Source organism: Haematobia irritans, chromosome 3 (genome assembly GCF_050003625.1).
Source record: "Haematobia irritans isolate KBUSLIRL chromosome 3, ASM5000362v1, whole genome shotgun sequence".
Lineage (NCBI taxonomy): Eukaryota > Metazoa > Arthropoda > Insecta > Diptera > Muscidae > Haematobia > Haematobia irritans.
The window spans coordinates 188841869-188856270 of record NC_134399.1 but is presented as its reverse complement, the minus strand read 5'-3'; the positions used below and the strand labels follow the sequence as shown (position 1 = coordinate 188856270).

At 35.1% G+C, this 14402-nt stretch overlaps 1 protein-coding gene across 1 annotated transcript; it reads right to left on the bottom strand.

The window, feature by feature from the left end:
- Positions 1 to 1377: 1377 nt before the first annotated feature.
- On the bottom strand, positions 1378 to 2759 carry ac (achaete). The gene has a single exon (XM_075300412.1). It carries the CDS (start codon positions 2638 to 2640, stop codon positions 1741 to 1743), a length of 900 nt encoding a protein of 299 aa, XP_075156527.1. The 5' UTR covers positions 2641 to 2759; the 3' UTR covers positions 1378 to 1740.
- Positions 2760 to 14402: the final 11643 nt, after the last annotated feature.

Below are 14402 nucleotides of genomic sequence, written 5' to 3'. Positions count from 1 at the left end.
TTATAAATATATATAGCTCCCATATAAACGGATCCCCAGATTTGGCTTGCGGAGCCTCTAAGAGAAGCAAATTTCATCCGATCCCGTTGAAATTTGGTACATGATGTTCGTATATGGTCTCTAACAACCATGCAAAAATTGGTCCATATCGGTCAATAATAAAATATAGCTCCCATATAAACCGATCCCCAGATTTGAACTCCGGAGCCTCTTGGAGGAGTAAAATTCATCTGATTCAGTTGAAATTTGATACGTGGTTTTAATATATGGCCTCAAAGACCCATTCAAAAACTGGTCGAAATCGGTTCATAATTATATATAGCCCCCATATAAACCGATCCCCAATCACAGAAAAATCACGATTGCCACTCGAGCCTAAAATAATCTACAAAAAAAAAATTTATTGCCATTGAAATTTTTGTCAAAATTTTGTATTTCTATAGAAAATTTTGTCAAAATTTTATTTCTATAGAACATTTTGTCAACATTTTATGTCTTTAGGAATTTTTGTCAAATTATAATTTCTATACAAAATTTTGTCAAAAATGTATTTCTATAGAAAATTTTGTCAAAACTTTATTTCTGTAGAAAATTTTGCCAAAATGTTATTTCTATAGAAAAAATTTTATTTTATAGAAAACAAAACATCAAGAATTCTACCAATCTACCAAACAGTAAAAAATCTGCCATTTTTGGTAGACTCGTGTTCATAATTGTATATAGCCCCCATATAAAGCGATCCCCATATTTCAATTCTGGCTCTATAATTACAGCACTAAATTTCATATCGGTTCGTAATTATTTCTTCCCTATATATACCGGTCAAGAACTGAATATATACGTATTTAATCGACCTTTGTTTTGTCTACTATATATCCCGCATGGACTAACTTACAATTTAGAAGATGATGTCAAGAAGTTTTAAGATGCCTTGCCATCGGCAAGTAATTTAATTGTGGATGACCACTTTTAGTAGAAGTTTCTACGCAATCCATGGTGGAGGGTACATAAGAGTCGGCCTGACCGAACTTACTGCCGTATATACTTGTTTTTTTTATAGCATGGTTCATTTAAGTTTTCATTCCAAAATTATATTCAATGGAAATATGCTCTTGTCCCAATAATTCAATTTAGTGCACCCAGTGCCATCTAACGGTCATCAATGAAATCAAAATTTGTATTGCTTTATACAATAATTTGCCCGTGGAGAGTAAATAGCAAATCAATAAATTTCGTTCTTTGAGTTACGATAATTTCGATTTTTCTGAAATAAATATCTGTAATATATATAAAATAAAAAACCATAAACAAATTTTGTTTTCAAAATAAATATTATTTTTTGTATTTGTGTTATTTTGTTTTGCCTTATTATCTAAAGTTTAGAGTCTTCCAGTATCTTAATAAAATATATAATAAAAATAATAATTTTAAATCAATGTCTTCCATGGTTAAAACTTAAGGCTAAACAAACTTATTTAACAGGCACAGCAGTTTTTTGTTTTTTAAATTAAATCATAAAAATAAATGCTTATTTAACTAATTTGTACATTTGGATTTAACAAGAAATTTGAGGTAATATCTTTTTTTCTTTTTGATTTGTATCTCAGTAATTGAAGGTAATCGAAAACTCATAATACTTTTCTGTAATTTGTGTGTGTGTGTGTACCAATCAATGGTGCCTCCTTGATATGTAGACTAGATTTTCAAAATCTGCATTTGTTTTTTAAAGAATTCCACCGGTTACTCATCTTGCCACAGGGAGATGTAGTCCAAAAGCTCTTCATCCTCAGCCGATGAGGAACTATTACTGTTGTGATTATAATCATCGAATGATACTGGTTCGAATTTAATTGGTGTGGTGGCTGGTGTATTGTTGTTGGCAAATTCAAAGGCAGATGATTGATAGTGCTGGGGAGACTGTTGATGAGCGCCGTATAATTCCGAGGAATAAGTGGATGAGGACGTGGAATTGGCGGGAGAAATTAAATGTTGTTGCTGAAAGCTTCCAGCATAGCTCAATGAAGGATGATGAGGTTGTGTATAGAATTGGGTTTGTTGTTGATAGAACATGTTATGAGCAGGCTGTTGATGTTGGTTTTGATTGGATCCACATGGTGGTGGAGGTGATCCACTGGTTGAGGACTCATAGGAGGGTGATGATGTAACCGAGGCAGGCGAGGTGGCTCCATAGGAGGAGACACTTGAGGAATCACTACAACTATCCACATCATCGATCAATTTCTTCAAGCGGCGAATGTATTCGGCTGCCATACGCAAAGTGTCAACTTTACTAAGTTTTTTGTCAGCACCAGGGCCAATGCCACGACGACCATTGCTGATCTCCGCCACAATGGCAGTGGGGATGTGTTGGCGTAAATGCAAGAAACCATCATTGACTTGTTTCACACGATTACGTTCACGGGCATTGCGGCGTATAACCGATGGATGATTAGAATCCAATAGGGTACCATCACTTGAGCGTTGCATGGCTGGTTTTGTGTAGGGGGCAGGTGCAATAGCTCTTTGGTTGACATTACGCGTCCTCAAGACTTCACGTGGTGGCGTATGTAATGTTTGCTTTTGATATTGAAATTTTGTAGCTGTTGGTTGGTAGACCATATTTTCCGAACCCAAAGCCATTATTGATAGATTTGAAGTTAACTGCTTTGTGAGCCTTGTTAATTGAATGTTTCGTATTTTTACTCAATAGTTTGAAAAATGAAATTTCAAATCTTATCCGATGTTCTTCTCTCTTTGGATGCTTGCGACTGAATGATGCCCTTCTCTGCGCAGTCTCTGTATTTATACGATTTCCTCAGTTATCCTCAAAGTCAAGCAATTCATTCACAGCACAGACGCATGCGCAAATGCATTCACCTCAACTCATTGAACAAATTTTTGCTACCTGCCACACAAAGATCCCCACTTTTACTGGACACAACAGGTAAATGAAAATCTTTAATAAATCTCTCCCTCAAACTCGAAATCTTTCTACTCTCCTCTCCACGCTCAATTTCCACTAGGATGTGTAATACGTGCTCTCTTTCAAAGCATCCCTTGGGTAACAAATTCATTGCTATATCTTTTCTACTCATTACTACCTTTGCAAGAGTCGCTCAGGTAAAGATGACCCACCACATTGAGATTTAATGCGAAGGTTTCTCATCGTACTCAACTGTCTTTTGATTTTCATTTGGTAGCTACTCTGAGATTGCGATTGTGTGCTCTCCTACAGCCTTTGCAGAGATCGATATGGCTGCACATTAAGGGGAATATGAAGAAGAATGGGAACAGTTTATGTGCACAGACACACCACTATAAAGGTGTAGTTGCAGACATCAACTGTTCTCCTGAGTATGTTTTTGTGCAGATGTTTTTTTGTTTGAATTCCTGCCTGTTCATATTGTCGCTCATTTTGAACAGTCGCGTGCCGACATTGTAGCCGGTTTTAACATTTCTCTCTGTACATATTGTGGCCAAACCATGTTGTGAGACGACTGTAGGTTGAAAGAGCCTTTTTAGTGGGCCTTTTATGGATCATAAGAAAAAGCAAGAATGTGGAAAAAATTTAACATTACAACGTATACCAATACTCGTATAATGAGAATTGAGAGTCGCACTAACGATGAAGGTAGGGAATCAACTTCCAATATGAAAGCACTGTCGTGTAAAAAGAAGATGGGAAATTTAAGTGATGGTTAACAGTTTTTTGAAGCCCTTGAATATCACATGATGAAAACGACAGAAGCATGAATATAGTCAAATTTGTTTCCCAATATCAAGTACGTAAAACTCAAAGGAATTGCATTCTTCTTTGGCTCGGAATAAATACCAAAACCTTGACTCTGCTCGTGGCGTTTTTATTTACCCCACAACAACCTAAGAAACAGTGTGGCTGATATGTAATGAAAAAATGTAAAGCGATATATTTTTGGGAAATATTTAAAATTTTATTGTCCAAAACCAAAAAATAACTAAATTTTGCTACCCTTGGCACAGGCTGCATGAAAGTGGATCTACGGTATTTTGACCCATTCCTGGCGAAACGTCGTTTTGGGATGATCGACTCTTTGGTAGTTTAGTGCCAACAATAGTTTTCATACGCAGAAAGAGAATATGATCACCTCCGAAAGCAAAATTTTATTTTTTGATGGAGAACATGGATCATTTATATACGGCCGTAAGTTCGGCCAGGCCGAAGCTTATGTACGCTCCATCATGGATTGCGTAGAAACTTCTTCTAAACACTGCCATCCACAATCGAATTACTTAAGTTGCGGTAACGCTTGCCGATGGCAAGGTATCTTAAAACCTTCTAACACCATCTTCTAAATTGTATGTAAGTCCATACGTGTTATATATTAAATCAAAAAAGATCGATCCAATACGTATATAATTCAGTTTGACAAAGTAGATATACAATTTTGACAAAATTTTCTATAGAAAGAAAATTTTGACAAAAATTTCTACAGAAATAAAATTTTTACAAAATTTTATTATGAACCGAATAAAATTTTAAACAAAATTTTCTCTAGAAATAAAATTTTGACAAAATTTTCTATAGAAATAAAATTTTGACAAAATTCTCTATAGAAATACAATTTTGACAAAATTTTCTATAGAAATAAAATTTTGGTAGATTATTTTTGGCTCTAGTGGCAACCATGGTTATGAACCGATATGGACCAATTTTTGTGTGATTGGACCAATTTTGGTATGGTTGTCAGCGACCATATACTAACACCACGTTCCTAATTTTAACGGGATCGGATGAATTTTGCTCCTCCAAGAGGCTCCGGAGGTTAAATCTGGAGAACGTTTTATATGGGGGCTATATATAATTATGGGCCGATATGGACCAATTGTGGCACGGTTGTTAAAGATCATATACTAACACCATGTTCCAAATTACAACCAGATTGGATGAAATTTTCTTCTCTTGGAGACTTCGCAAGCCAAATCTGGGGATCGGTTTATATGGGGGCTATATATAATTATGGGCCGATATGGACCAATTGTGGCACGGTTGTTAAAGATCATATACTAACACCATGTTCCAAATTACAACCAGATTGGATGAAATTTTCTTCTCTTGGAGACTTCGCAAGCCAAATCTGGGGATCGGTTTATATGGGGGCTATATATAATTATGGACCGATATGGACCAATTTTTGCATGGTTGTTAGAGACCATATACCAACACCATGTACCAAATTTCAGCCGGATCGGATGAAATTTGCTTCTCTTTTAGGCTCCGCAAGCCAAATCTGGGGATCGGTTTATATGGGGGCTATATATAATTATGGACCGATGTGGACCAATTTTTGCATGGTTGTTAGATACCATATACAAACACCATGTACCAAATTTCAGCCGGATCGGATGAAATATGCTTCTGTTAGAGGCTCCACAAGCCAAATCTGAGGGTCCCTTTATATGGGGGCTATACGAAAAAGTGGACTGATATGGCCCATTTTCAATACCATCTGACCTACATCGATAACAACTACTTGTGCCAAGTTTCAAGTCGATAGCTTGTTTCGTTCGGAAGTTAGCGTGATTTGAACAGACGGACGGACGGACGGACGGACATGCTTAGATCGACTCAGAATTTCACCACGACCCAGAATATATATACTTTATGGGGTCTTAGAGCAATATTTCGATGTGTTACAAACGGAATGACAAAGTTAATATACCCCCATCCTATGATGGAGGGTATAAAAATTTTACTCTAAGACGTGATCACATTCATATATGGGTGCAAAATGAACAGGAACCTCCTTTCTAAGCCATTCCTGGTTGCCGCGTGCTCAGTGCCGAGTCCTGTTGGAATGTCCAGGGTTTGTGGGCGAAATTTTTGTCTGTCCAGGACTGTCAAATTCCCCGATACTAGTAGACCCACCGTACCCACCGCCTGGAGCGACCAACAGCTGTCACGGCAGCGGTTTAGTTCTGGTGGCCAATCGAAAGTGTACATTTTCTGCTGATCTCTTTCTCAAGTAAACCTGGTCGTTTTGTTTGTTCACAAACTTCTCAATTTGGAATGGCTTCTCATCGCAGAAACGCAAATTTGGTAACTCGCCACTTCCGCGCAAGCGTAGAAACTCCTTGGCAGGGTTGACATGTCGCAAACTGTGACTTTTGCGACATACATTTACGACGGTATAATACGTATGTCGCAAAAGTCGTAAACCTAATTTGGAATTAAAGAAATTGTGAATATTTTTTTATTTAATTTTGTTTTATATTGTATTTATTCAAAACTCTACTAGATTTACATCTCTCATTCACAACTTCAAACTATTCTTGGTTTTCGTGGTCCAAGCTTTAGCTGCATCAACGAATGACTAGCTACAATTTTTTAATTTTTGGTATGGAAATTGGCTCTAATAAGCCAAGAAGTGATTATATACAATTTTCTCTAAACAGAAATTCACTTATGTAAGCAGAGATGGTCTGTATCAAACATTTTTAGATTTGCGACTGTCGCAAAGTCGCAAACTCAAAATACTTTAGTCGCGTCAGCTAGGCAGCGAATTCGATGATAGCCAAGACGATGGTATGTGCGAAGAAGTTGCAATTCTTAGGAATGTTCAAAATTTTCGGTTTTAGTCCCCACATTTTCCCTATTGCCTTTTGCACGAGTACAGGGTGACCGTAGATTTTCTCGTCCTTTCTTAGCTTTAAGTTCAGCCTCCTGTCCAATATAACCCCAAGGTATTTTGCACACTCACCAACGGGAATTTCGATACCACCTAAGAAAATAGGCTTGACCATGGGAAAACTTTCACAAATTTCTGCAGAAACTCACAGCGAATGCTGTCAATCTAAATTAAAAAATTTTCAGGATTTCTTCTATTCAAAATTTGGTTTTCTACAGTAGGTTTACGACTTTTGCGACATACGTATTATACCGTCGCAAATGTATGTCGCAAAAGTCACAGTTTGTGACAGACCAGCCCTGTATGTAAGACTTAAGTAGTTTTCCTTCCTTCCAGTTTCTGCAGTAATATGTGAAAGGCTAACTATGAGCGAGTACCGACCGTCACGTTTACTGCACCATCGAGTAGTTTATAGTAATTTTGGCTTCGAGTTTCCAATTGAAATAACTATATTCTCAAGTTTTTTTAACTCGTTAATAATTTTATGAACATTCCTGAGAATTGAAACTTCTTCGCATATATCATCATATTGGATATCATTCGCTGTCTGTCTGAAGGGTCTGAAGTATTTGGAGTTTGCGACGTTTGTTACTTTTTCTACATTTACGACGTTTATGTAACGTTTACGACGTTTACAGCTTTGCGACAGTCGCAAACCTTAAAATGTTTGATACAGAACATCTCTGCTTCTTGGCTGTTTCCAGTCTTACTTCTTTTGTACATCGGTGAACTCTTGCACTTTTTGGAACTTCAATGTCCAAAGTCATTTTTCATTATGTGTTGCATCCGTTCTCGAGATATGTTCATAGGCTTAGAATTCATTCAAATCTGGCCTTCACTTTCTGGATAATTTCTGGTGTTTTTACTGTTTTTTCGTCCATTTCTTGAACGCGATGCAACAAAACCAATATTACGGTAACGAGAAATTGTACGAGAAAAAAAAACATTTATTCACATTTATCTAACTTGTGACTTTCCAATTAATACAATGCAATCACGCTTTAACTCCAGCACTTTATTTCTTAATGCATTGGATCAAAATGCTTTGAAGATTTATGAACAAAAAATTAAGTGTCACGTGTTAGAAATAATAGCAACCTATAGTTTTAAGGATAAATTACTTTAAGAAAAGTCCAAAGTCGGGCGGAGCCGACTATATTATACCCTTCACCACAAGGTAGACAAACTTTTCTGTTACCATCTCCACTACTTCAAATTTGCTAGGGGCAATATAAAGGTTTGCATTTCCAGATACAAATACTTTTAATGGAGACAATTTTTGTGTACTTTTACAAAAACTCTAGAAATAAAATTTAAATCGTCTAACGCCCTGGGATGAAACGCAATGTTAGTAAAATCCAAGTAAGGAAAGTCTAAAGTGTCGGGCGGGGCCGACTATATAATACCCTGCACCACTTTGCAGATCTAAATTTTCGATGCCATATCACATCCGTCAAATGTGTTGGGGGCTATATATAAAGGTTTGTCCCAAATACATACATTTAAATATCACTCGATCTGGACAGAATTTGGTTGACTTCTACAAAATCTATAGACTAAAAATTTAAGTCGGCTAATGCACTGGGGTGGAACACAATGTTAGTAAAAAAATATGGGAAACATTTAAATCTGAAACAATTTTAAGGAAACTTCGCAAAAGTTTATTTATGATTTATCGCTCGATATATATGTATTCGAAGTTTAGGAAAATTAGAGTCATTTTTACAACTTTTCGACTAAGTGGCGATTTTACAAGGAAAATGTCGGTATTTTTCTGTTTTCTTTTTATGACCACTTAGTTTTAATAGATTTTTGTTTATTTTAATGGGCTGTTTTGGTCAATATATGTTATATAAATGCAAATAAAACAAGTTTATTTAATCTTTTTTCTCGACGTTTGTAGAGGAAAATTCTATTTAGATTTCATTAATTGTGGATTTTAGTTCTTACTTACAATTGTTTTACATTTGTTTCATTTATAAATTATTAAAACTGAACATCACAAACAATAATAATAACTAAATAAATAAATAAAATGTAAATATTGCAGCAAAACTTAAAATCTATATCACAGAACTATGTATGTTTACTCTTTAAAATATTGCAATTTAATACTGTAAGTTGGTGTTATCTTTGTCTTCCTTAGTGTTCACTGACGTCTCTATTCTCTGTTGACTAAATGCAAATAAAACAAGTTTATTTAATCTTTTTTCTCGACGTTTGTAGAGGAAAATTCTATTTAGATTTCATTAATTGTGGATTTTAGTTCTTACTTACAATTGTTTTACATTTGTTTCATTTATAAATTATTAAAACTGGACATCACAAACAATAATAATAACTAAATAAATAAATAAAATGTAAATATTGCAGCAAAACTTAAAATCTATATCACAGAACTATGTATGTTTACTCTTTAAAATATTGCAATTTAATACTGTAAGTTGGTGTTATCTTTGTCTTCCTTAGTGTTCACTGACGTCTCTATTCTCTGTTGACTACGTAGGCTTTCCAGTGTATAACGTTTGTTCTCATTTCTCTCTCTCTGTTGGTATTTTGACCATTTTCGAAATCAGAAAAACATATATATGGGAGCTATATCTAAATCTGAACCGATTTCAGCCAAATTTGGCACGCATAGCTACAATGCTAATTCTACTCCCTGTGCACTAAATCGGAGTTAAAAATTGGCCTCTGTGGTCATATGAGTTAGTGTTGTAAATTTTGATTACTTTTGACTACTCGTTACTACTCGTTACTTTTGAATTGAGTACTCGTTACTTTTATAAAAAAAAATTAAAAAAGACATTGTGGACACTTTTTAATAATATCTTCCTCTTTTTTATACCCTCCATCATAGGATGGGGGTATATTAACTTTGTCATTCCGTTTGTAACACATCGAAATATTGCTCTAAGACCCCATAAAGTATATATATTCTGGGTCGTGGTGAAATTCTGAGTCGATCTAAGCATGTCCGTCCGTCCGTCCGTCTGTTGAAATCACGCTAACTTCCGAACGAAACAAGCTATCGACTTGAAACTTGGCACAAGTAGTTGTTATCGATGTAGGTCGGATGGTATTGAAAATGGGCCATATCGGTCCACTTTTACGTATAGCCCCCATATAAAGGGACCCTCAGATTTGGCTTGTGGAGCCTCTAACAGAAGCATATTTCATCCGATCCGGCTGAAATTTGGTACATATTGTTGGTATATGGTCTCTAACAACCATGCAAAAATTGGTCCACATCGGTCCATAATTATATATAGCCCCCATATAAACCGATCCCCAGATTTGGCTTGCGGAGCCTCAAAGAGAAGCAAATTTCATCCGATCCGGCTGAAATTTGGTACATGGTGTTGATATATGGTCTCTAACAACCATGCAAAAATTGGTCCATATCGGTCCTTAATTATATATAGCCCCCAAATAAACCGATCCTCAGATTTGGCTTGTGGAGCCTCTAAGAGAAGCATATTTCATCCGATCCGGCTGAAATTTGGTACATGGTGTTGGTATATGGTCTCTAACAATCATGCAAAAATTGGTCCACATCGGTCCATAATTATATATAGCCCCCATATAAACCGATTCCCAGATTTGGATTGCGAAGCCTCAAAGAGGAGCAAATTGCATCCGATCCGACTGAAATTTGGTACATGGTATTGGTATATGGTCTCTAACAACCGTGCCAGAATTGGTCCAAGATTTTATTTCTATAGAAAATGTTGTCAAAAGTTTATTTCTATAGAAAATTTTGTTAAAATTTTATTTCTGTAGAAATTTTTGTCAAAATTTTCTTTCTATAAAAAATTTTGTCAAAATTTTTATTTCTATAGAAAATTTTGTGAAAATTTTATTTCTATAGAAAATTTTGTTAAAATTTTATTTCTGTAGAAAATTTTGTCAAAATTTTATGTCTACTTAGTCAAACTGAATTATATACGTATTGGATCGATCTTTTTTGATTTAATATATACCACATGTGGACTTACATACAATTTAGAAGATGGTGTTAGGAGGTTTTAAGATACCTTGCCATCGGCAAACGTTACCGCAACTTAAGTAATTCGCTTGTGGATGGCAGTGTTTAGATGAAGTTTCTACGCAATCCATGATGGAGGGTACATAAGCTTCGGCCTGGCCGAACTTACGGCCGTATATACTTGTTAAATTTAAAAACAGTATAGAAAAGCAAATTACATTATCCAGTTTTATTCTAGTATTATAATGTGGTGTTGTAGATATATGGGTCTCGTTAAAAAAAGATTTTCACCAATCATTCAAATTTTTAGAGCTAATTTCGCATCCCCATTCGGTATTTTTTCGTCAGGGTATTGGCATTGTGTATTACTGATGCTTGCAATTTGCAAACTTTTTAAATCCACCATTTTCCACCATTGACAGTGGATGAAAATATTTTATCGTGAGACCCAATGTTGAAATTTTCCAAGGGTTTTTGAATAAGCTTGGGTACATTTTCTGAAAACAATTGGATTGAACCAGCTGAAGTCAACGACATTATTATTCATACTATTCGCATGAGACGTGATACATGTGATGCTTTAAATTATAGCTCCCACCTACACCCAATGCAAATTTTTTCAAATGCAAACGTTTTTAAGAAATCAGAAATCATACTTTCTTCAAAGGTGAAGCCATATATCCTTTTCGTGTTATTTTAACTGATAAAAGATTTTCGAAAACTTCAATTAATATTTTCCAAGAAGTCAAGAAAGTCAAGAATTGAAGATATTGAGTACTCTTTTACTAGTAACGAGTACTCAAAAAATTAGTCAGTAACGAGTACTTGTAATCAAATACTCGTTACTTTCCCAATACTAATATGAGTGTAAATCGGGCGAAAGCTATATATGGAAGTTATATCTAAATCTGAACCGATTTCAACCAAATTTGGCACGCATAGCTGCAATGCTAATTCTACTCCCTGTGCAAAATTTCAATTAAATCGGAGTAAAAGATTGGCCACTGTGGTCATATGAGTGTAAACCGGGCTAACGATATATATGGGAGCTATATCTAAATCTGAACCGATTTCAATAAAATTTGGCACACTTGACCACACTACTAATTGTACAAAATTTCAACCAAATTGGGGTAAAACTCTGGCTTCTGGGACCGTATTAGTCCATGTCGGGCGAAAGATATATATGGGAGCTATATCTAAATCTGAACCGATTTCAATAAAATTTAGTACACTTGACTATAGTGCTAATTGTTCTTCTTGTGCAAAATTTCAAGCAAATTAGGGTAAAACTCTGGCTTCTGGGGCCATATAAGTCCATATCGGGCGAAATATATATATGGGAGCTATATCTAAATCTGAACAGATTTCTTCCAAAATCAATAGGGTTCTATTCTGAGCCAAAACACATACTTCTGCCAAATTTGAAGTCGATTGGACTAAAACTGCGACCTAGACTTTGATTACAAAAATGTGTTCACGGACAGACGGACATGGCTATATCGACTCAGGAGTCCATCCTGAGCATTTTTGCCAAAGACACCATGTGTCTATCTCGTCTCCTTCTGGGTGTTGCAAACATATGCACTAACTTATAATACCCTGTTCCACAGTGTGGCGCAGGGTATAAAAAAGACATATTAATTGTGGAATTGAGATCTACCAAGCCACACACATCAATAGCGACTCACCGGAATCTCAGGAGGTAGATTATTGTCCGCACCTGGCAACAAGTGGCAATATAACGATGTCCATCCGTTTGTCTATTGTCATCACGCTACACACTTTAATAATTGCGCTGAAATTTTTGACTCCGTTTTGCCGAACTTCAGTCTGTATTAGGGATGCCAGATTTTGAAGAGGCAAAAAGAGCACATTCAGCCTATAAAAAGAGCACATACGAAAAGAATAGAGCACACTTTTTCAAATAAAAGAAAAACATTTATTTCCAATTTATTGAAATATAATTCATTTAAACATAGCAAAAAGGTTCATACCATAAACATAAAATAACCCACTTTCAACTCAAGCTAATTTTCTTACAATACTTTTTAAGTAATTTTTTGGTGTTTTTGTGAAAAACGTTATTGAAGAAGTTTGTTTACATTTAGAACAGAGTACAAAGTGAAGAAGCAACATCTTCTACGACTCTGATATATAAAGTAAAACACTATTTAATTAGAAAATAACGGCTAAGAAAATCTATTAGTGCGACATTTACGTATTTTCAGTTACTTTTACCATTTATTGAATCGCGCTTGATTAATATTTGTTGTGATGCAAAAAAGAGCACTTTTGCGTGCTCTTTTGGCCTGTCTTGTTTTAAGAGCACATTTTGTAAAACAGAGCACATGTGCTCTTTAAAAGAGCACGCCTGGCATCCCTAGTCTGTATATACATATTAATACTTTTAAATAGTATACAATACAAATACACATTAAATGGTTTCACTTGAAAATTTTGTTCGGTTTTTTTCTTTGCCCGTGTATCTTTTCGTGTATATCCTTCTAAAGTTTAGTCCACTCCCTTTAAGTTATCCACGATTTCGTGGTATTCAACACTTCATTGAACTCTATGCCAAGTAACATCCAAGCACAAGCTGCATAAACAGCCTTGTTTCCAACACCAAGGAGTTGATATTTGAAGCGCCTTATAATTAAATCCTAATAAAATATGCTCTATAACAAGATGGTAAGAGTGAAGTGATTGTTAGACAAATTTATGGTAAGTCTAATTAGCATAGCGGGCCACATATAAAATGAAAAATGTGCTATCCTCGTTTATATTTAGCGATGAGTGTTACTATTTTTAATCAGCGTTCTCTATACTTGCAACAACCCTTTAGCATTGTCTTCAAATTTTATGGGGTGTTTCTGTTTAGAAAGGTTTTTACTCATATCACTTGAATGGTATCTACCCATTTGAATGTTATTTAATTGAAGGTTTTGTTTATAATTAGCTTTGATGTATACGCTAGTTTCTAAGGAAATGTGGTTAATAACAATCCTCTCCGAATTGCATGTACACATGCCCACTTCATTCAAAGTAAAGTTATAATCGTTTGGACATTGTGATTTTGGTTTAATTGAAAATCTTCCTCACTAAGGTGGGCAATTGATATATTGCTATTTTAACGCTAGTTGCCATTAAACACATTATTCACTATAAAATTTAGTAACAATGACTAATGGTTAGCACGTAGTTGTTAATGGCATAGTTTTCATAGATAATAGAATAAATTGATTTCAAAACTCAAGTCTGTAATTTTCAAAACAACGATTAATGCTATGAAGTTTATTATAATACGGCATAGTGTGGTGTTTGTCTGAAGGTGTTACTCTTATTTCGAAACTACCTCAAGAACATAATGTCAAAAGGTGTGAAATATGTATGATCGTGTATTATATGAGTTAAATTAATCGAGCGTCTATTTACTATTACTGGTTAATCTTATCAAATTATACAGTAAAGTTATCAGTTAGCACAGTGAAGGAAATTGTCTATAGTTAATGGTTGATTAACTTTTTAGTTGAGGTGATTCATTGATTTAGATAAGGAGTTTCAATAGCAATTTTAGCTAAAACTTTTGGTCATTAAAGTGACTCTATCGTGGTGTAATAACTTTGATCCGAGTGGAAATATGACTACTGGAGATACACGCAAAGAAAAAAAACGTTTGGAAATCGTGTACCGAAAACGTTTTTCTTTTGTTAGAGTTTTTTGAATTGCTTCGAAAATTTTAAACTTTT

What these genes read in the sequence shown, in the direction of transcription:
- ac (XM_075300412.1), bottom strand. Translation starts at nt 2,640, where the DNA reads ATGGCTTTGGGTTCGGAAAATATGGTCTACCAACCAACAGCTACAAAA.